The sequence below is a fragment of the Lineus longissimus genome, chromosome 16, assembly GCF_910592395.1.
Source record: "Lineus longissimus chromosome 16, tnLinLong1.2, whole genome shotgun sequence".
Lineage (NCBI taxonomy): Eukaryota > Metazoa > Nemertea > Pilidiophora > Heteronemertea > Lineidae > Lineus > Lineus longissimus.
In genome coordinates, this window is record NC_088323.1 from 1,083,082 (window position 1) to 1,107,123 (window position 24,042).

At 40.8% G+C, this 24,042-nt stretch overlaps 2 protein-coding genes across 10 annotated transcripts in view; both read left to right on the forward strand.

Moving 5' to 3' along the window:
* The window catches only part of LOC135500351 (ligand-gated ion channel 4-like), an 87,225-nt gene extending 69,763 nt beyond the window's left edge, over window positions 1-17,462 (forward strand). For 3 of the 9 annotated variants that reach the window (XM_064791769.1, XM_064791771.1, XM_064791770.1), the window contains 9 exons: window positions 3,920-4,065; window positions 4,347-4,391; window positions 6,491-6,600; window positions 9,829-10,367; window positions 10,523-10,728; window positions 11,103-11,213; window positions 11,483-11,542; window positions 12,864-12,971; window positions 13,303-17,462. In XM_064791769.1, the coding sequence (XP_064647839.1) occupies window positions 3,920-4,065; window positions 4,347-4,391; window positions 6,491-6,600; window positions 9,829-10,367; window positions 10,523-10,728; window positions 11,103-11,213; window positions 11,483-11,542; window positions 12,864-12,971; window positions 13,303-13,731 (1,754 nt within the window). In that variant the 3' untranslated portion in view covers window positions 13,732-17,462. Of the gene's footprint in view, window positions 1-3,919; window positions 4,066-4,346; window positions 4,392-6,490; window positions 6,601-7,035; window positions 7,146-9,828; window positions 10,368-10,522; window positions 10,729-11,102; window positions 11,214-11,482; window positions 11,543-12,863; window positions 12,972-13,302 lie in introns of all 9 variants that reach the window. The other 6 variants (XM_064791772.1, XM_064791773.1, XM_064791774.1 and 3 more) reach the window with 6 other exon arrangements.
* Window positions 17,463-17,780: 318 nt separating this feature from the next.
* On the forward strand, window positions 17,781-23,863 carry LOC135500394 (solute carrier family 28 member 3-like). The gene is made up of 13 exons (XM_064791840.1): window positions 17,781-18,013; window positions 18,642-18,809; window positions 18,988-19,208; window positions 19,377-19,547; window positions 19,840-19,984; window positions 20,303-20,494; window positions 20,801-20,962; window positions 21,287-21,412; window positions 21,785-21,915; window positions 22,160-22,343; window positions 22,670-22,921; window positions 23,319-23,499; window positions 23,776-23,863. Exons 2-13 carry the CDS (start codon window positions 18,642-18,644, stop codon window positions 23,799-23,801), a joined length of 1,959 nt encoding a protein of 652 aa, XP_064647910.1. The 5' UTR covers window positions 17,781-18,013; the 3' UTR covers window positions 23,802-23,863.
* The last annotated feature ends 179 nt before the right edge of the window (window positions 23,864-24,042 follow it).

Sequence of the window (24,042 nt, forward strand, 5' to 3'; positions counted from 1 at the left end):
ACATAAAAAAACAGTAGCACACGTGTTATTTGTGTCTGGCTCGTGTCTCTTCCCCGATATAAATCAACCACAATATCTCTTTAGCTTTGATATAATGCACTGAGTGAGCTGGTAGGAAAAAGTTGGTAGCTTTATGAGTCTGAACATACTTCTTCACGCCTCCACAATTCCCTGGCTTCGTGTCCACGGCTTCATTCAAAGCAGATTTCGTTTGAGCCGCAGTTATCTGTATAATCTCGATTCAGAATACCTTGCGTCAGATAGGGTAGCCAAATAGAAAGACTTGCAAGAGCTAGTGCGCACGTCTTGTCTGTTGTACCCTTAGTTCCTATGCAAATATGGCGGACACATCAGTCAAAGATACAAATCAAATGAACCAAAATGTGCGGTGTTTACTGAAGTAATACCACTAAATGGGTAGCAGAGACTGGTCAATGGTGGAATTTAGGCTAGGGAAATTTGATTTGCGGTTAGAGTGACCCATCACATTATCAGTCTGACCGTTTAAGCACCAGAGCACTTTGTAGAGTGACCAATAAATCTGTGTGTTGAAGAAAGGGCTGGTCTATTTTTACTGAGTGACAGAGGTGTAAATATGCCTATTGCCCAGTTGATAATGGAAAGCAAGGTGTAGTGCAAGAAGGAAGAAATCTTTTATATTTTGATCAATGTAGCTTCCCGATTTTATGGTGACGGATTGAGGTATTTGTCAGTAAATACCCTTGAACTTCATGTTACCATGTATTAAGGGGTTAAAGGGTCTAGGCCTAGTTATTCTAATATAGTTATTCCTTCTAGGCCTATGGGGCTTTGTTATGTTAATCTTTCAGGGAATGTAGGCCTTTGGCACTACAGATCTGTGCCATTTACTCCCTGTCTGTCCCTGCATTTATAGTAATATCATGGTTTTCATTTACAACAGGTTAGTGCAGTGTTGTATTATTTTGTACATTTTCATCTTTCCCCATTTTGTATCATCTAAGCCATTTACTCCCTGTCTGTCCCTGCATTTATAGTAATATCATGGTTTTCATTTACAACAGGTGTTTGCGTGAGTAATTGATATAATACGTGCTGTGAAAGGTCATTCCTATCGGCTACATTCAATAGAGAGATTAGCAGCGAATAACGAGAGACCTCGGGACACTCGTCACTAGGACACAGCCTTCGCCGAAACGTATCTCTTTTGCCCTAGCCTTTGACGAGTGTTGTGATAGCATCGATAAAGAATCTGGCCGAATTGCTACCTATTTCCTTGGCAAACATGTCTAATCAAGCCATGTGATAACCTATAATGGTTTCCTCTCTAATTACCATTACAAGGCCCCCGGTAACATGACGACCACCCCGTTACCCAGACCACAACCACTGGATTGGGCGGTCCCAATGACCGAATTCACCCCTCTAACCCGACCAAAGGGCCTAATTGCCGTGAAAAGATGATTGCTGCCATGATTTCTGTTGCGAATTTATCATGCTACAGATGAAAAAAAATTTCAAGTCCAAATATTTTTTCACTTGTTTTTCTTCCGCTCAAAATGAAGAAACATCATCAGCCCCAAACAATTTTGGCATTGAAATTTTTCAGAATTTTGAACTTAAAACAACTTGCAAAAGTAGTTTGTATCAACAATTCATAGCGCAAATTGACTAATAGAATATGTTATAAACTGATTGCGGAAGGTACCTTTCATCAGAGTGATGTGATACCGACCTATCAATCAGGTGCACATACTCGCGCTGATTCGTATCTTGACTGGATACAGGCGATCAAATAACTTGTTTATTTACCGACTGATGTTATCACTTTGAAGTTTATAAAACACACTGTGAGATCTTGATGAGAAATAATCGACACCAGGGAAGTATGTGTGTCCGTGCATGATTAACTTGGTTGTCTTCATCAATTTGCTGGTGCCATTCTGGCCAGAAATGAGTAACTCTTTTCGAAGTTTAGTTCATGAACGTAAAATGCCCACAAGAAACTCATATAATCAATGAAGCGTTCGATTCATCAAATGGAATACATCCCAGTCTCCCACGTGCATGTGTACCAATTTCCTGCACTACTGCCTCTATCCGCTGCACACAATACATGCTAGGCGAACCGTACATTTCCGCCGAGAAATAAAACAATTCCGCCACCAACCGATCGTCTATCATTTGACCTCAATTATAGCAATAGACGGGAAAACATCGATATCCTTTTTTGCCTATCTAATATCTGTTAATCCTTGGCTGATTATTGGAGATGGAGAGGTGATCTGCGTTTATTATATGACAGATAGATAAGTATCACGATTGTGTTTGATCGTCGGTCGACTCTGAAGGCCATTGATGAAAATGTAGTAAAATTTCGATTGAATGGTGTTTTTGATATGCGTAACGCTGATGCTGGTAAGCTCGTGACGAAACACACAGGCCTACGCTTGGCCTTAAAGTTCTCGATGTGGGCTCGGGGCAGAGAGAAATTCGTATTTAAAGCTGACATGCATGCATCAAAACCCTAACGGCCAAAGTAGAAAATACTAAGACCGCCGTGTTTTGAACGACCGGTCAGCCGGCCATGTTTCAAATGCCCTCAGATAATGATAGACTACCAGCAGGCCGTCGTGGCGCTACCGTATTCACCAACAGAGCACTGCGTGTAGAGCACAGATATGAGTTTTAGTTCATCTGTCATTGCGTGTTTGAAATCGAATGCCACCTCATCAGACAGTTCCTCAATACACGCATGGTTTTAGTACTAGCAAAGCGGGAAATTGTTTTGCATCTTTAAACTCGAAAAAAAAATGTGTGCTCATATGATCATCACAGGGTATCATGTTCATCTCCTGATTATGTATCTTATGAATTCACTTTGCCAATTTTGTAAAAGGGCAAATTTTAAAGGCCACTTTCAAATAGAATATGGTACAGATGGCACAAAAGACGTCATTCTGTCAAGCTTGTACGTGAAATGAACAATGAAAAATATGTTTGTTTACAATAACTGCTTCATGGCATAGTGGTTAAGACGGCAAGGATCAAGTGTAGAGGGTCCCGTGTTCGAATCCGCGCGAGGAATATATTTTTTCATTTGTTTTCTTTTCACGAGAGCGTCTCTGTGACCTGTCTCGTCAATGAACTTGTTATTTGTGCAGTCAAGTGAGACAAGTCGCTGGGTGTCATTTTTCAAAAGCAGTTGGTCGTTTGGTGGTCGGGCGTTTGTGTTTTCTAACTTGGCCATCAGGGTGTTTATGGATTCATGTCAGCTTTCAGATCTTTATTAGTTTTCGTGCACGAAATGCCAAGAGAACGCACCACACAACAGCACCTCATCATAATATACAAGTGGTTATTCCAGGGAAAAAAATTCCAAAATTCAGAGTATTACTAGACTACATGATTGTTCTGCCGAAATATAGCAAAAAGACACTTCAGAATGACATACCAGTATCTATACAGTATTGAAAACATGAATATTTTACATGTTAAATGAACTGAAGAGGTCAGGTGATTGTTCATAATGTAATTAGTTTTCAAAATGTCATTGCATACATGTACATGTACATGATGTTTAATATTGCATGTCAACAGGACCGATACGAGTTGCATCAAGTACCTTAAACACCTCGAAATCAATACAAAATGCCATCATTCTGCTGTTGGCTTGACGTACGATGTGCAGGTTAGTCTTGATAACATGTTGTAGCCGGTTTATTTTAAATTGCACTGTTATCACTTTCGATTGGTTGGATAGTTGTGCAATGCATCCATTTAACCCTTTAAGTCTCTGAGTCTATTCCAGCCATCGATACCTCCACGTTTTTTTTCGCTCGAACCCTAACTTATGGTGGCAGCAAAACCACCAGTCACTGAGTAATTATAGACTATCCAAAAGCTGTCTTGACCTGCTTTATTTTCTCTTTCTTTGTAGCTTGCCTAACCTTTGCTGACGACAACGAATACCGGCTAATCCACGATCTTCTTCGCAACTACGACAAACGAATCCGTCCATCGAGGAATGCTACTGAACCAATGAATGTCACATTCGGCCTCGCTCTCAGTCAAATCATTGACGTGGTAAGGCGATCGACCAATGAGGGTGTAAACTACCATTCATTCCGCCTTATGTAGACACGTTTTGGCCAATGGGAGACCTGGCGATCATTCACTCCGTATCACACAGTAATCTAATCAGTGCTTTTGTATTGCAAGGGGGCGTATAAGCTTCGTCCCTATTGTTTGTGAAGGATGGCAATGGTTTCGCTTTCATCTTTAACTTTAGTCAGAGGTAGGCCTAACTAGCTGGAGTCTGTTGATCAGTGAAGTGGTACCAAATATATTTTTTGTTCATTTTCTAGGATGAGAAAAACCAAATCATCACAACAAACTGCTGGCTCAATCAGGTGAGTGTGGTCATACATTTTGTGGATATTAAACACAGCCAGCATGGTATTCGATGATCTCGTCCCTGCAATCCAACAAGAGCTACACGTCAAAGTTTTGCAACTCGACCTCTAAATTTTCTGTAGCCTCTTCACAAATTCAACTAGCCTTCAAAAGTTCATAGCCTTCATCAATGTGAACAGTGCTAATTCAATCGTATTCTTGAATCGCTATCATTTCCTCCTACGTACATGTATATGACTGTGATCCTTTCAAAGTGCTGCCGTTTCGAATTACGCCGATATCTTCATCGAATTATTTTCAGTGTACCAGCTGAGTGTTTACAATGTCAACTCCCTGCATTCGTATTATAACTAATCCATGCTTTGTATGGTTTCTGGTGTATATAGTACGATGTATATCCAAATTAATCATTGCTCTTCTTTTTGTTCCATTGGTATTGAATAATATCTAGCGTGATAATCAGTGCATATAAACATACGTCTGTCGAAGGCGTTTTGTATTTTGGACCATGGCAATAGCCTCGGACACTATCAAATTCTCATCCAATCTTTGACTAAAAATCATGGGACAGACGGAAGATCTAAAGAGGCTAAAGTGCTGAATCAGCACTTCCAGATAATTGGATAAAAAAATTGATAGTGCGCTGTTGGCGTAGTTGTTCAGTCTGTTTGCAGGCTAACTTCTGCTGATCAAATACTTTTTTCCATTTTCATGATAACCCGGTTTTCTCCACGCTAGGTTTCCTTCCCTTTGATGAAGTTTTGATTTCAGATGATAACTGCATATCACTATCTTCGAGTTCAATGAGAGAGACATTTGTGACGGAGGTTTTGCAAATGATCATGATATGTTCCTAACACAATCCCTTTCTTGGTTTAGTTTAGGTGGTAGTATGGTGGTATTGTAATCAACAGATTAGACTAATATCTCCCCAGTTTCAGTAGACGAAGAAAGTAGGGAGATACTAGTAAACTACTTAGCTGCACACTCTAGGTCCTATCCAACCTAGATTCACATCACTGTAGAAAAAGCACCATATTTACCAGAAAGGCAATGTGAGCATTAATGCAGATGTGTCAACCAAAATATGACCTACTTGCTGGTTTTAATATAATGAAATGGAAGAGTCGCTAGTTGAGTCAGTTGATGTATCAGTGTAACTATCAGTAAAAGATCTATTAATGCCTGGTTGCAAGAATGGCCACCTAGTTTTAAATGGTAGAACTACCTAGTATGTCGAACCTGAAGTGTGCGACGAAGGTCAACCGAATTTCTTTGCTTGGTTTGGAGACCTAAACATCATAACTGTCTAAACATTCTCCGATGCAGATTGAAGTAGGTATAGTATATGTTCATCATTTCGCACTGTCATACAAGGTTACGATTAGTACGTGTAGCTACAAAATATAACAACCTGTAAAGTTTTCTTTCAACTTTGAATAAGACCGTCACATTGTCTTTTAGTGTCCTGCAATAGTTAGTGTAGATGTTAGTTTTACTTTCAGGGTTGGCTAGATCCTAACCTTTCTTGGAATAGGACGGAATATAATGGCATTGCTGAGATAGTATTGCCGTTTGATACGGTTTGGAGACCCGACACTCTCATTTACAACAAGTAAGTCAGGTGGCAAGGTCAGGGGTCACCAAGCATGCGTACAAGGATAACATATTGGGGTAGCACTTGGATATTTGCATGAGTTGAAACGTGTTAAAATGTATATCTTAACTATCTGGTGGTTCTTAAAAGTCATATTGTTTGGCAGCGATTGGATACGACCATGAAGGTATAGACTTGTATTACATCACTAATGGTCCACCCACTCCCTTGTCAAGTTATGACTATGAAAGATGAATATTTCGGCAGCTACTTTCGGTTTAGTGCGTACGTAGACTTCATTTGGCGATCGTGTGTAAGTGGTTTGTTATCAAAACGATAACAACGAACTATCAATCCAAATAGCAAAGGATAAAATTGAAAATTTACCTATGAAAGTATCTCAGTGCTATCCCTTATGATCTGTAGTTAGTCCCTGAGTGAGAGTGCGAAGTTAACATGCATGCCACCATGTCATGATTTAACCACTTATTTTTGCAGAATTGGTATGACGATAAGTTTGTGTGGAATTCGTCAGATTATGGCGGCATCAAAGAGGTCATGTTACCTTATGATGTCGCCTGGAGGCCTGATATACTCCTGTATAATAAGTAAGTACAGGAAGTTCATCTCAGGACGAGTTTATGGGACGAGTTGTGCATTCTATATACAACACACTGTCAGATCGTGGCCGGTAAATAGAACTGAAATCACCATATTGATAATAAATTATTTTGGTGTTACACTGGCATTCATCAATCTTCAATCATGGAATGTTCTGGAACAGTAATTTCTACTTCAAAATATTTTGTTATTAGCTTCACAGCGCATCGTTGTGGAAAATGTGGATACATGTAAAGGTACAAAATGGCCTTTAAAGAAAGGTTACCGAGCCGATAATCTCTATGTAAGGTTATAATGAAATGGCAAGTATGGTATAGAATGTATAACTTTCTCTACAAACTCCATTTGAAATGAGCTCTTCCAAGGGATAACAATACTACAGTCCAACGATGTTAACCTCTCTACAATCCATGCATTTTCAGAACTGGCAGGATGTAAAATTAAAATGGAACTCCACTGACTATAATGGTATAAAAGAGATAGTTTTGCCTTACGATGTGGCATGGAAACCTGATACGATTTTATACAACAAGTATGTATGTAAATCAGTTGTCGGCACGGCCATGGAAGACATTTTGTCTTTTTTTTATTTGATGGTTTTATTCGCATTTTCTGTTCGCCTTCTCACATGTTTGACCCTTGTACGAAAAGATAAACAACGTGTTGCAGATTAAAACATTCACATAACGTACCACCTTATCCACAAAAGTACACAATAAAAACAAATCATCTTCTTTATAAACTTGTTTTAACGTACTGAAGACTGTTCGACGTCATGCATATTGATTTCTTAGATACATTGCAAAGTAATCAAAACCAAATTATGTGTGCCAATACAAAATCACACCCCAAAATTATTTGGCCAAATTGAAAAACGTAAAAAACCTCGCATTATTCAAGCAGAATATCTCCATACCAAAAAAAAATAAAAGGTACAGACATGTATTTGTTAGCAACTTTGTTCAAACACGGGTCTTTTTTTTAATGAGTGGGGCTAATGATTAAAAGGGGTTTCCCAGGTAAGGAGTTTTGCTGCCTCGTCATATCATTACATCCATCTGACTCTGAAGCTTGCTGTATTTGCTTATTTTGAGTGCAGTGCAAACCTAGCGAACTTAAAACGCCTTCAAAGAATGGCATGAATGCACATTTAACGATGGAGTACTTGCTTTGTGATGCTTCAAATCTGTAGCACTGCTTTGGGCTGTAAATTTAGTATGTTTTGAAAAGGGAGTTGGGCCGTCTCGTTCTGGATCCCGTCCTGTTGCCTAGCGTAGACGAATGTATTATCAACCGTAATCTACGTCCAAAGAACGCTCATGTCATGAAAAGTGGAGGTCAATTTGCGACCAATCAGTATGAGAATGTTTTTCTTTCAGTGGATCATTCGATCAGGTCAGAGCCAATCCACGTTCTGTAAGCGATCTCATAAAAAGCTAACGTCAATTGGGAAAATCAGTTTCAATTTGTCCTGGTCTAGTCACGAATTGATTACTTTTGGAACTAAGTATGTTCTGTTGTCGTCCACTGTAGCCGCAGAATCTCACTGATTCAGAGAATAAAATGCTTCGTAACTATCACACATGTACTCGGCATGTGTCCTTTTTCATGCTTATTCAGATTTTGGCCAATATATTTATAATCAAGCAATGTTCTTCCACAGACATACATGATATATTCAACTCGTGACAGGTGATAAGGTTTAGTTAGATTTGCACGCCATCCATAAAAATGCATTTAAAAGCAAATCACAGCGCTCAACCTGCTTATTAAAGTTGGCGTTGTCATGTGTGAATATATGACAGATAAATCAATTTACACAATATACAGTCAATAGTAGTTTCTTGTGCTAACCTAGAACTGTGATATTACCTTTATAACGATCAAATGCTGTTCAACTCTGCAACAACTACCGTTTGGCTAAACATCTTGAAATGATATGTCGATATATTTAAAATACAGACATTTAAGATATTGTTAAGGCTGAATAAAGCAAGAAAGTATTACAACTATCTGATTATCAATAACCCTAAGCTAAACTTGCTTATCTTTCATGGATATGAAAGAAACCCAGATGTGTTTTGGAGATTTGGATATAAAGGCATTGACTTGTAACTGTATAATTTAATCACACAATCACTTTAAGCATGTTCAAACTTTCATTACATTTTGTCTCTTAACCTTTCTGTCGCATTTACTTTCTTTGCTTCAAAATCTACATAAATTTACATTACATATATATGTCGATCGAAAAACGCAATCGCTTTTTCTGAATGCTATTTTCCTAACTTAAATCAAAGTTTGATTGTAAGAAAGCATGATTTAAAAATTCTTTCTATTTAAACTTTTCGGAATGATAAATGTTGTGGTGAAAACACAGTAGACTAGATAAATAAATGTTCTTCTAAATTTGTCTTCAATATAACTTCTTTCCTCTTCATTCACTATGATTAACGGATGAAAACGAATGTTGCCTTTAATTTTATATGCCATTTCACACAAATGCAAATGTCTTAAAATCATCTTTAAATTATGTGAAATGTACTTCGTAATATTACAAAAACATACTGACATCAACAATCAAACCTACTATACCGAAATCCAGTTCATGTAAAATCGCATTGGATCACATAACTGTACAATGTACAGTTTTGTGTATTGATTTGTGTCAAACATTTCATCCGAGGTAAGTTGTAAGTAGTGTAAAAAAAGGTAACAAAGTTACGTGTTATATTCAATGATACCATTTTTGTCTTGATACATCTTCAGTGTGTATTGGATTGAATCCTTGATCTCCGCTCTATACCATTAACCATGCCCCATCCTGTGATTGTTCACCCTGGATAATTCGTACCGATTGCAAAACTCTTGCAGTAAATCAAGACGCAGGAGAGTCATGCCTTAGTTTCAGGTTGACAAGAAGGTCACCATTGGATTACACAGGCGAGGCACGTACGGGCACCTATCATTCTTGGCCACCTTTACATTACACAAGTCTGTGATGTCGTAGTGCCATTCGTATGCTCCCAGTTGGGAATATTCCGTGCACTGGGTCAGCCCGCTGGCCGGATGATGATAACCATCTTGACAAAAGGCGGGCATGTCATATTCCAACTCATTGGCTTTGATCAACCAACCCTCTATTCACGATAAGGGACAAGGTTTTTCGTCCTTTCATTTGACATTCATTAAACTATTTGTTTTTCTTTTTACAGCGCCGACTCGGCCTCCCACTGGTCGTCAATGAGCACAAACATTATGGTGACCAGCGACGGCAACGTCACGTGGCTTTCAATGGTCATATTCAAAAGCAGCTGCTCCGTCGATGTAAAATACTTTCCGTTTGACGAACAAAACTGTAGCATGTGGTTCGGATCATGGAGCTACGACTCGAAATACATTCTTTTAAAAACAACATCAGACGAAGGAGACAAGACGAACTATATACCAAACACAGAATGGCAATTAGTAGAATTGCACGTGGAGGAGAAAAATATAACATTTTCTTGTTGCATTACCCCGTGGCCAATGGTGGTGTACACTGTTCAGATGCGACGGAAACCGCTGTTCTATATTTTCAACATGGTATTGCCGTGTAATTTGATAACTTTAGTGGCACTCTTGGGTTTTTACGTGCCGTCTGACTCGGGTGAAAAAATAACCATGGGGATCACGACGCTGTTGTCCATGACTGTGTTCCTAATGATAGTGGCGGATAGTATGCCAGCTACGTCGGATGTATTACCACTTATAGGTAGGTACACTGTTGTTGTATTTGATATCATTTACTCCGGACATGTGAAGAATTAGGCTTCAGGCAAATATACCACACGGAGCAAAGCACTTTAATGAAGCATATACTCGTCGTTACTAATATCACCCAACATTTGAGCGCTTTCTCCTTTGCAGGCCTCTACTATGGTATTACTATAGCAATTGTCTCGTTCGCCACTGCCATGACCGTCTTTACTTTAAACATCCACCACAAGGGCTTCCGGGGTAAAGAGGTACCAGACTACATCAAGAAGATCTGCTTTGGATTCCTAGCCAAGATTCTGTGTCTGAGATTAGACCTGCCAGAAACCGCTCCTGGTGATATGCAGGGTGGAACAACGGTGAGTTTACGACATTGGGAAATAGTTCTACTATTACACCAAACGTGGTAGCTTTAACAAAGGTGTACAGCAGTCATGTGGGTAATATTGATCTTCCCACTGTCCTGCTGTTAATGACTGAGTAAGAGGAAGGGCACCTGTATGGAAAAGACGACCTATTGAAGTGCAAAATATTAACTATGATTATTATTATCAGCGATTGTTTGGCTGTAACGCCAACACGACCCTTTATGATTATGAAACGATAGCATTTCTTTTTGAAAAACTTGTTCAAATAAATTTCATAAGGGTCAATTAACCTAAAAGAGAGTAGCCGCAAGAGAGTGTGTTTTTTTAGTAAAAACGGTGTATAGATTTCAAATTATTTGCCTCAGAACGATCAGACGACGTCTACTTCGCCAACCACTGTTTCGTATATACCAACACCGATGGACAACCCCCTGATCAACAGTCCAGACTCAGGAGTCATAGACCTCCATGAATTTGTATGTTATAAGTCTTACATCAACCCCAACCCTATTGCAATGGTCCTAAGTTTGAATTAGCCTTAAAAAGTAGGATACACGGTCACTCAAACTTTTTTTTTCTCCTCGGCAGTTGATTATACTCCTGGTTTAAATACGCTCACAAGCAATTTTTTTTTCGAGCACATAGTTTTTCTTTCAGCAGAAAATAAATTATATGTTGATACCAAGTGATACTGAAGTGCCCCTTCCCCATAAAATCATCTTAAAGCACTATTTCTATGTTATAGCGTAATAACAGATACCAACAAGATATGAACTTTCGCGAGACAGAGCCGTTATACAACACGGTAAACTTAATGAATAAAAATGCTTGAACACGCTGATGCGACGAGATTGTGCTTCGTTTCGAGAATATCTGTTGGTACATTGAAATATTGTCTTCTTCTTCTTGTACAAATTGTTCTTATGAAAACTTCTGTTTCATATTGGTTGACCTAATTGACTGTTGCATGTATTTACATGTGCTGTCCGTATTTCATAACAGAGTTTTCCTTCTCCTTGATTGATTTCTGACCAAGGTTGGCGATATTGACCCTGATTTCACAGCCAAAACACTGACATCAACCAATCGGTATTCTCCAAATGTAGACAATCGATTGAATGCTGTATTCCTAACCGCTTGGTTACGGTTCAATAACTCTAATAATGCATTTATTCACACTTATTCGGGTAAACTGTATGGTGTAAGGATCCTTCCCACCTTCATTCATTGTGTACTTGTACTATGCGTTGCCGTCTTAACCCCGAAGCTGCATCTATGCCCAGACCTTTCCCCCAGTGTACACCACGATAAGATAACATTCATGTATAGTAATTAGTAAACCCCAAACTTTCTACAGCTCTAGTCTATAGGTAGACCCTCTATCATTACGTTGCTTCTTACAGAATATGCAATGCATATTCGAAAAGTTAACAACCTATGCGATCATACACAGGCGTATGCGCCTGCCATTGATTTCGGTCAATTTTAAGTAGATCTTCTACAACATCTATTAAATTTTAAGTTTAGAAGTTTTTCTTGTAAATTATGTATGCCGTATATTCTTTCATCTTTTGGAGAGTATGCACTTCTGAAAACCTCATCAGGTATTGACATAAATCTATCAAAGATACAGAACGTGAAGATAGGTTCTAGCAAGAAGTTGGGTGAACGAAATAACATCGTCTCTAGTATCCATAAGACTCGGGTTGTCCACGATGCGACTATACATTAATCCGTAGCCTTTAGATGTATGCCATCGACTCACCAATTTACATCTTGCAGCGTTGGTTGATATTATGAATGAATATATGGTATAGGGAAAGACTCGTTTCAAGTGCTTTAACTTGAAACCTCGTGTATATACATTCAAACTTCCCATTTTTGAACAAAACTAAAGTAAAAGCATCAACTGATTATTCATATCATCACGTGTCTCTCTTTGCTGGACAGCATCATAATCTATCATGTCTATGGCTGATATTATCACACTTAAGCACGTTTTCTTTGGGGGGGGGGCGCCGGGGGGTAACATCACTGAGTTTACAGAACCAACAAGACACTAGTGTTGGTCTCTATCCATCGCATGACCATTTCCCTCTAACGGCTTGTCTCTGTCTTGCATGTAGTTTACCTCCGGAGAAGGCGGGGAGACCGGCAACAGTTCATATATGAGGTTACGGCAGGCAAACAAATGGTTACGGCCGGAGACTGGGAAGACGCATATGACGCAACTTGTAGGTTCTTTAGAGTCCTATCCTTGCTTTAGTTAGATTTTGTTTGTCCGTTGCTTTGGTGCATGGTACCACAGAACTACGAATACTAGCATCCACTTTCTGGCATATGTGACGCAGTCTCAATCGAGAAAAGCTGTGCGTTGTGGCCGTGTTGAATTAGTCGTCTGGTATTTCTTTCTGAAATGGACCTGGTTGACATAATAGCAATAAGAAATTTGGTTAGTTGGTGTCGTAATAATGTTCTGTTTTTCTCATCATCATCTCTTCATATTTCTCGTAATGTCTTCCGCAACCATGATCAGCAATTTCGAACGATTTTCCCTTGTTTCAGGACTTCGTTCCGCAGGGAGAATTTAAACGTCGATACGACTCGGAGCCGGGGACGATTCCAGAAAATGGCGGCCTTTCGCCTCGCATGACAAGTAGATTACGTAATCCAGGAACTGGTGGCACGAGTCGTAGTACTAGTAATACAAACTCTACAAATACGGACGATTTCGAGAGACAGTTTCTCCGAGTTTTGCAAAAGGTGTATCAGACGATAGAGAAGAATGAAATGCGCCTGGCAGATCAGGATCGTCGGGATGCTATTAAGTTAGAATGGCAACAGGTGGCGCTGGTGGTTGATCGTCTGCTTTTAACTTTGTTCGTCGGTGCAACTCTGGGGGTGACTTTAGCCATTTTATTCCAGGCGCCTTATTCAACCTCGTCCTTGTTCGGAAGTCAACAGGAGGAACGAGGAGGATTTTTTGTGCAATGATGACGTCACATCCTCCACCTGGTTTCTAATTCATTAAACAATCGCCAGGGGCTCTCCCCTTCTCTCGTCGAATTTAGGCAGGAGACCCTTCGCGACGAGAATTCATAGCCACACCCATTCCCGATGCATTCACACAGCTTTGGCATAGTCCATAAGCTCATTATTTGGCGATGTTTTCAGGGCTGGGTGGTGAAGGCTACATGTAATTACCCGTCAGGTGGCGTCTGTATCGCAGCCGTCAATTCCTTCCAACATATCAATCGTCAGCTGCTTTATAGAGGCTACTTGATGGGAAGTATAACAATTAACATTCACCGTTAACTATAGACTCGATGACAAGATAATGGGGCAAGAGTGTAGGTTTAAAATTGACAAATCATGAATATGCAATGAATAGAACTGGGCGAACTCAATCAATTGGGCATACTGCATGTGACTAAAATCTCCCTTTGTTTATCAGATGATAAGAGGGTGATGGCAGCCACGCTGTCTCTTATGGTCATTTCTGGGGCAATATCATCTTGGCATGCCTGTTTCTAGTGTCCCAGTAGGAATAAGTTTCTTGAGAGCATGGAATTTATTGAAGGGAATGGGGTCACGTTTTTGCGGATTATGGGGATTCCAAGCAGTTTTAGTCAAATCACAACAGACATTTTTCGTCATTAGGTGACGTCTTGAAGCACCCTTGATATGAACCTTTCGTTGGAGTCAGGAACTGGGCACGAGGTTGGTCTTGTTCTCTTCACTGGCACTAGAGGGCTAAACATTTTACTGCCTTCTAGTGGCGGCTGGGAGAACTAACTGAGCGCTGGAATATAATGTATTGTCGAGGATCCAAGAAGACCAGGCTGAAGTTGTGTAAAATTAGTAGCCAACGTTAACTTGGTATCGTCGGCTGAAGTTAGGCATCGACCCGTTTCATCCTTAACCTATAGATGACGTTATCGTCAACGTGATAGATTACATTTCGGCTTCGTGATTTTCAGCCTGCCGCCACCTGGTGGATTGAATCACAACTCATTCTTTATCACTTTTCATTGACATTTTTGCAAATGATGTAATATAGTAGGTACATGTATATTATCATTGAATCACAGAACTGTGGTATATATTTGTATTTGATACCTTGCTAGCATGTGTATATAGCCCAAGATATAAAATTTTGCCTACCGCACATATCTACATGTATTTATTCTTGAATTGAGCAATGCACCATGTTCGTATCAATCTTACACTAGGTCTGTGAAACTGGTTGTAAAGGGACACACCGTTTAATTTGCGCTAGATATGTCCCTATCGTCTCAATGGGAAAGCATGGGAATCTCTTTGGGTAGTAACAGGGTAGCCCTTACCAATAAGGGGGATGAACAATGGGTTCCCATCTAGTTTGGACGTGACTTTGCTTGTGGTTTGATGACAAAACTTTCAAGTGAATACTTCCTAGAATTGTTGATAGATGGCACTGAAGGAATAATGGTAGTACACGTAATTACGCACTGCACCTCTACAACAACGCCGATTGTCGAGTCGACTATGGGTGTGCTTTATCGCAAGGAATTGCAGATTCCTTCTCACAAAACGCCACGGTGTCTGCTGATGTTGCTTTCTTTTATTAACTGCTAAATATCATCACTTGGACAGAACGATTGCCTGGTGATTTTATGTGCTCTTGAATCGTATGGTTGCTTACTTTGCCGGGCCGACACCCATCGATGCGAAGAGCTCAGAAGGCCTATCGCCACTAAGTGCTTCACGCGGCCTATCTAGCACGGAGACTCTTTTATTTCATGTCGCGTTAAGTCTATGGACTACAACCTTGTGCTATATACGCCGCGTAAAGTACTGTTCAGGGATTAGATTTATCTACTTGAAGTGTAAAGCAAAGAAAATATTGTAAACTGTTTCAGTTGGGGCAGTGGAGTGAGCTACTTTTAGCTTCCCATTAACCCCCCCCCCCCCCTCATGGATGATAGCACCTCCTTTTTACAGGGCTTTGACGAAGATAACTCCTCACCGTCTCTGGGTATCGTGTTTGGCAAAACCATGCTATTCTTGATTGCATTATCCCGTTCGTACGACACACTATTATCATTGTTAGAGTAGTCATATTTTTAGATGTTGTCCACACTGAATTATCATTTTTCAAAACTACATTGTCATTTGGGGTTAAAACTGTAAGATACTGTTATCAAACTAAAACGGGGGCATAATTTTTATGATGACCAGGGAAAGTGATCACGTGTTTAGCGGGAGTTGCTGACGTAATGAGTATTTGTCCGAAGGTCAAGGGCAAAGGAGCGATATTGTAGTATCCTATTGCAGCAGGTTGTTCAATGTACTACCATTCTTTGCTTTTCATATCATCACCATCAACAATATTGTCAATCATGTCAATATCGTCATCATTGTCATCGTCATCATCATTATCAACCTAATTATAATCTTCATCATCGTATCATCATCAGCAGCAGCAGCATCATCTACCTTCCTCAGTTGAAATTGCGGTTGATATGTCCTCATCATCGTCATCATCATCCTCTTCTTCTTCATCATCATTATCACCATTGGTCTTTTCCCAGCTTTTGTCATTTTCACGGTTAATTTATCTTATCGATTGTGCAAATTGCGAAGCTCATCGCCAACTTATTTTCACCCAAACATCAATACAGGTTATTTTTGGTGTTGTCAATCTGTTTTTAACCTCCCGTTTCCGATATAACACTGCAAAGCCGGTCAGGAACACCTTGAATGGAAAGAGTCGTGATGTATTTTGTATCCTTACCGATTTTACAGCTACTGCATAATCTGCTGACTCGTCATCGTCATTGTCAACATCATCATAAGCATTCATCCATTGATCACTTCATAGTCATAGTTGATCATATCTTTACTCGCCTCCGACTGGCATGACTGGTGTGAAGCTCACCTTAAACTCAGCACAGGTAGCAATGGGTTCACAATGCAGCCTCTGACATTTCATAAGCCATTCTACAAAGACGTTACCACAAGTCTAAGCGGCGTCCTTCATCTGTTTATTTGACATTCCTGAAACTATGCATCTCCAGGTATAATTTCCATTCCCATTGTCATTATGACCTCTCCCTCTTCATCGTTTCCATTCTATTCCCAACTCTGTCATGTGCATTATATCATCAAAGAGGCCTATACCTTAGGCAACAGAGAGGCCTATAGGCCTAATCATCAATCCATCTTTCAAAATACTCTCTTATTGACATCATCATAATAAACGTCGTCGTCATAAATGTCATCGTTATTCATCGTCATTATTGTTACACAGCATCATCTGCGTCTGCGTTACTATCATGCTGACACCATCATCATCATCACCATCATCATCATCATTATCATCATCGTCATCATCCTATTCATCATCATCGTCGTCATCGTCGTCATCATCATCATCATCATCATCGTCATCGTCATCGTTAAAAAACATCGGAAAAGACGGATTTATAACAGTTTTCTTCGATAGTTTCTTTACTTTATCTTTGCATTAGCTGTTAAAGTCTATGTACACTAGTGTAAGTTTGTCATTTAATCTTCACATGTTCCTTTATTCTCATTGCCTCTTGCTTGTATCTTCAGTTGTTACTTGAACAACCTGCGTGGTAGAAAACGAACTGGTAAAGTCGTCACGTGAATATTAAGTTCTAAGACTTCATATTTGTATAAATATATATAACAAGAAGAATACACTTTTATACGATGAACATCCTCGAGTTGCCTTTTTTTATTGATGATGACGTCTTGGCCAATACTAGATCGTACTACCAAGTCACCGTCAGGGCATATCGCGATGCGTGCTGGGACAATGCAGACGTGTTATCACATGGCGTGATATCGTCACTAGGCTACCCTTTGACCCAATTGTAACAATAATAGGGTCATTGTTCTATAAACTGATGATATGTCAATCAAAAATCTGATTGGTTTGACTACCGATTTCCCATTTTTGGATGTCTGATTATATGCCTGTTGCGTACATCTATATCCTAGTGTCCTATACATATGTTCATATTACTGCAGGGGTTAAGGGTAATCTGCGGTTTTTTATCAATGTTTGTGTACCCCATATACCTATGCCAAAAGCCTGGCCAAAATGTGGTCACACGTGTGAGAAGTTAAGGCTTCTACCATAGCAAAGGACAATAGCCTGACAAGCGTAAATCTTCGATCGTCGACTTTAAGTAAATAGGAATACCCTTACACTTCTACCGAATTGAGCTCTTCTACTCCTTCGCAAAACGTCTCCGCTTACTCGGTAAGTTCGTTATTGTAAATTTGTTATTCGTCCCACCCAATGAGGGGAGGTGGATTCTTTACGTCGCGGTCCAGATCTTGATCGCGTGTCTGAGTATTGACTAGGCTTTACGACAGTGTCAAGATAGGCGATCCTACTTGACCTTTCGATGACAAAGTATTGACCAGTCTTGAGAGAATGGAATGCGGGTGACCCATCGGCTTCCGTCGCGTTCCCCCAACTTTCCTGGCAAAGCCCCAAACAGGTTTTCATGCACCGTCATGTCACGTCGTATATTCCTACTGCATTCGGTGGATCATCCATATCGAAACAGCATCCGCAATAGAGTCTTTGCGCTATTGAATGTCTAAACATTCGGCCGCCATATGAAATATCCTGGTTCCTTGCCCTCGGGGCACACAACTGTGAGAGTGTGGGCAAGCCATTCCAAACAAGGCGCCATTTGTTTACCGCCCATCACCTGAGTGCCATCACCTGGATGGGTGATAGGCACATGCCCATAATAATGGACAGTCTTCTCTATGATTGCTATTTGAGCTAGTATAGATTAACTTCCTGACCATTTGTCGCCTTCACGATCTAGATAACCGTGCAGGCTACGATACGTCATTTCTTCTCTTTTCTAAAGATGGCCGATGTATGGCTGCCCGGGTCCTCCATAGCAGACGAAGGAGCCCCTCTCCTACCTGCGGTTCTTGCGAGACTTAACGAGGTGGAAGATGAACTACGTGCAGTTCGAAAGCAGCTGGAAACTCGCGATGGCACAATCGGTTTCAAAGTCGAACATGTCACTCAGGTAGTTGTTTATGTATAAAAGGGGCACGTCGTTCGTAATTACTGGTGGTTCGGGAAATACAAATGCCGTAGTGCAGTTATTATACGAATGTGCTGAAACTTAAAATCTATCTGCTTCCGCAACGGCAACATTTGAAAGAACAATCCGCCATTTTGTCTCTTTCAAAATATTCTTTCAGAACCACGTGACGCCAGAGATAAATGCAAGGAGCGAATTTGAAATCGACGATGCCGCATCGAAACCGGAGGTTGCGCAGGGTCGTTTCAATAAGCTGATATCTAAGGTGACAGGTGGCTGCAAAGAGTTCTGGTTTCACCACAGCCGTCACGTGGCTTTAGCAACAAAAGTGGCAGTTCTGCTTCTGTATGGAGCATACTTCTGTTATGCAATGTATTACAGGTATGAACACCTCTAGGCAATTTTGGCAATCACCAGTTCATTATTCACACGATTTTTGCACTATTCTTAGTCATCATCTAAAACTGACAGTAAACATTTTCGTTGATTGTGTCAAGATAAAGTTTAGGCACCCGTTGCTGTTAGCCTCGCAATTTTCATATTTTTCAGTTTTGGAGACGAGGCTTCAATCCGTTTGCTCGGAGTAACAACCCTAGCGTTTGTGTTAACCCTCTATGTGCTATTCAGAGATCGAGTCGGGCTTAAACTCTATAAATCACACATCAGTCCATTCTGGAAAAAGGTGAAACGGAAGCGAAGATTGATGATTGTTCTAAAATGGTGAGTTGGGATTTAAATGAAGGACGTAAGCTATATTGCAAATTTGAGGGTCCGATGCAGTAGCTTCGGGAATGTGTTTTTGTCAAAGTTAGATTTTAATACTGGTTTAAACCATTAGTGCCTTTGATTTTCATAAAATTTCAACATTAGCACAATTTTGGAGAATCGTCGGTAGGGACCTTTTACTTTATCCTTGTATCATATGGAAGAGTCCAAGCAGATAATGACGAGATGAATTTTACCTACACATTGTCACTCTAACTGATGTGTTTTTAACTCTTTCAAATTACAGTACATTTGGTTTGATCTGCCTAAGTCTATTACTGGCAGCGTTGGTCTTAGAAATCGCAATGAAAGACTCGAAAAACCTAGCGTCTCTCGGCGGAATGTGCTTCCTGCTGTTGATTACATTCATAACTTCAAAACATCCTGGAAAGGTACTGTTACTGCATCTACTAAACGATGTAATCTCTTCCAAACAATCTCAAATACGGAGTTTGATTCTAGTGCTTTTCCCCAAAGATACCAACAGTAGGCTATAAAACCGCAAACAGTATTTCCCCGATCCTGCTGTGACATTACAAGCAAGTGACATTACAGGCGACCTCCAAAGCCAATGATTGTAACGGTTTAGAGGCCATCATGATTGATAAGCAGCAACGAGAGAATTGTATGTCCAACCTTGACAAGCAAATTTTATCGAATCAGTTAAAGTGATTTTCGCAAATAAATGATACTTCCATGAACTTTTCTAGGTAAAATGGCGGCCTGTCGTGTGCGGCATGGTTCTACAGTTTGTGTTTGCCCTGATGATTCTACGGACTACGTGGGGACACGGCATGTTTAATTGGCTTGGAGAAAGAGTCAAAGAGTTCTTGGCGCATGCGGATAAGGGGGCAGGGTTCGTGTTTGGGCCAGAAGAAGCTGCACATATGATAGCGTTTCAGGTACTTTACATTCTTTTTTCGAATATAGGCATGGTGAATAGACAAAGGGATATCACTACAAAGGATGGCCATGGGGGAACACTCCTTACAGCCTTTACTGACTTTCTAATGGCAAAAACCGTGCTCCCTTAATGCCAGCTTCATAACCCCAAGTCAACCGGCGTGGTTTTACCTTACCTTGCTTCAAATAAAACGATCTACACTAAATACAGGTACCTATATATGAATATCCATCCTGTCCTGATTAAACTTTCAACTTGGAGACGTAAAAAAAGATTTGAAAATATTTGTCATGATCATTTTCAGCTGCTTCCTGTGTTGGTGTTCTTCAGCTCCATTATATCAGTCCTGTACTACCTTGGCTGGATGCAAGTGGTCATTCGAAAGATTGCTTGGATCCTGCAGAAGGTCCTGGCAACTACCGCTGCGGAGAGTGTCAACGCTTCATCTAATATCTTCCTTGGGTTTGTAAGTGTTTGCTCTCAAACAGGGTATTACCTTCAATAAAACAACTCGTGTCAATGCTTGTGGTTGGGTCTCGTGAACGTCACCTCGGTCCTTAAGTGTTTCTAGTGGCAGATCAACTGTATCGTTACCACAATGCCATCACGACAAAAGCGCTAAAAACCTTGCATCTCGGCAGGCCTTCGTTGATACTTAAATGTAACGTACAATGATTGTATGACAAATAATGCGTCTCTTTACTTCAGGGACATTCTTTTACGAAATCGGAAGCTTATAAATCAAGGATCCAGTTCAGTTTCTTATTATCTTTGTACCTTGTTGCTACAGGCAGAATCTCCTCTTGTCATTCTGCCGCTACTCAAGTTCGTCACAGTCTCCGAGCTGCATGCCATAATGGTTGGAGGGTTCGCCACAATAGGAGGAGGCATTCTAGCTACATATATCCTTTTCGGAGTAAGTGTCGCACGGCTTCGGCGCTTCGAGAGTATTGGGACAGGTTTCTTTAACTGTTTAACTGTACGGCGCCCATGCAGACATGCGCTGATATCGGAGAAACCCTCTCTTGTGGATGATGCATGCGTATATTTCGTTTTATGTCATTGAAAAGACAAATCGTTTAAACTGCAATTCATATCCACATGGGCCCGAGCCCGGAACAGGCGACACAATCGCCATCTCAAGGAATTTTAAAAACTGAACGTCAGGTTTGCAAGTGGTCCTCCGGTCGCTGATATACTGATAGTGACTCCTATTTCGGTTCGACTTTCTCTCAAAAAAGGGACAACTGTTGGCGCTCAACAACAAACATAATCATTGCATCTTCAGATCCCTGCTGCTCATCTGCTGACGGCCTGTATTATATCGGCGCCGGCAGCTCTGGCTGTTGCCAAGCTTTCCTACCCAGAGATAGAGGCGACAAAGCTGAGCTCAAAGGATGTTGGCGACATGGGGAAGAGGTCAGTCCATGGACGTTTCTAGATAGATTAGGTGACGAGGCAGGAAAGTACCCGATGTGGTCATATTAGTAGGCCTCCCCGCCAGTGCGACTAAGTCTAGTAGTTGAATCTGCGCTTGCTGCCTTAGAGCTTTGATACTGCAAAACACTTATGGCCTGGGTAGGTCCATCTCAATACAGCCACGACCTTAATCCACCACAGAGCTATTTAGCAGGACTACTGCTACACTTTTATTCCTTTCTAGCACCGATGCGAATTTAGTTGAGGCGATATCGAGCGGTGCAGTGACTTCCATTAAGCTGTGTGCGTACGTCATCGTCAATCTCATCGCCTTCGTCAGTTTCCTGGATCTGGTGGACGGAACACTGAACTGGATTGGCCAGCGTGTCGGGATAGGGCCTCCCAACAACCTCCCCTTGTCCTTTCAAGTACGTCGGAGTTTTTCTGTAGAGTGTCAGCAAGCTTCTCTTTTCAGAGTCGTCCTTGGATGCTGAAATATTCAGGTTTTAGTAACGTGAAGCAGTCGAATATTTTAGAAAGCAAGCATGCTTGTATCCCTTCATCTCGCTCAAAGTCGCGAATGAAAATCTGTGAAATTATCTCAAGCCAAACTTGTCAATTCTTACCTCTCACATTGTGTTGCCACCTGTCGATTTGACAAACGGAGCACCGGGATTCAAGCCAGCACGGTTGTTTCTCGCATGCCATTTTCTTCATGATCAATTATAGTACGGTTGGCTCACTTTCATTTCAGTTGATATTGTCCTACCTGCTATGGCCAGTAGCATTTGTAATGGGCATTGACACCGCCGACTGTCGTCAAGCTGCGGAACTGCTTGGTATGAAGGCCTTCCTGACTGAGTTCATCGCCTATTTGCAGCTCGGGGAGATGATACGAAACAGGGAATTTCTGGAGGACTTAAACTTTAATGGCACGATCATAGAAAAGACAGATGGGTTATATCTCCCTGCTTTGAATAAGACGTTGAAATATGGAGTAATGTCGGTATGTATCATGGTCATCGCAGGTGTCTTGGGGCGAACAAAGACCATCCTCGCATAGCAGGCTTTTGGATCATTTTTGAAGTACACTCACTCTTTGATTCAGATGAAGTCTATTGCAAGAACGATACAGAAGTCTGCTGTTGAGGCAGCCAAAGACCATCGCCTATTGAAAGGGCACTGTGGATTAAGGAACCCTCTCAGCATGCATACAATGGTAGAAGTATTGACAACACGTACGCAGAATTTTGGCCACACGGGCGTTTATTCAAAGAGTTTTAGCTTGTTCTCCCAGCAGAGACTACTATCACCATACACTAAAACATCTCTTCACACACCAACTGTGTGGGTAATGGCTGAAGCTGTGTCTGTTCTTATACCGTTACCGTATCTTATTTCAGGAGCGTTCGGAAGTGATCACAACCTACGCTCTATGTGGTTTCTGCAGTGTACAAGGAATCGGCATCATGATAGGTGTGATGGGCTCCATAATGCCAGACAGGAAGGCCGAGATCAGCGCAACAGTCGTCCGGGCGTTCATGTGCGGGACAGTGGCGTGTTACCTCACGGCGTGTGTGGCAGGTCAGTGTTGATGAACATAAGAGTTACCTAAAATCATTTACTAAGTGCTTATTGATCTACTGACAAACTGTAGACTCGAAAATCTAGCGAGTCAGTTTTGGTGGAAACAAGCCATGGTACTTCTAATAACGATTCAAATCATAGATATATCGATAACAGGCAAAGGATTACGGCGAGCCTTTTCATTGTGAGCGTAACCGATATATTAGTTAGAATCACCACCGCAGTTACTGGCGATTAAAATGGTAAAATTATAATATTTCTCTATTCATCCAGGTCTCCTATATGAACCATCCCCATGATAGAACAGAGACCGACCCTTCTGTTGTTGAGGTGAAAAGACACTCAGCCTGCAGTATTGTACGATGAGCCATAGCGGTACTCACGCGATCAACACAGTGCAGTTGCGGGAACAGGATACCCAGTCAGCCCTTCCTCTCTACCTGGTTAGCAATGTCAACTCAAAGGAACGCCATATTATCCATTCTGTTGGACCGTTGGAAACGAGCTTTCGTAATATAGCTCCCCATTCACTTGAAAGCT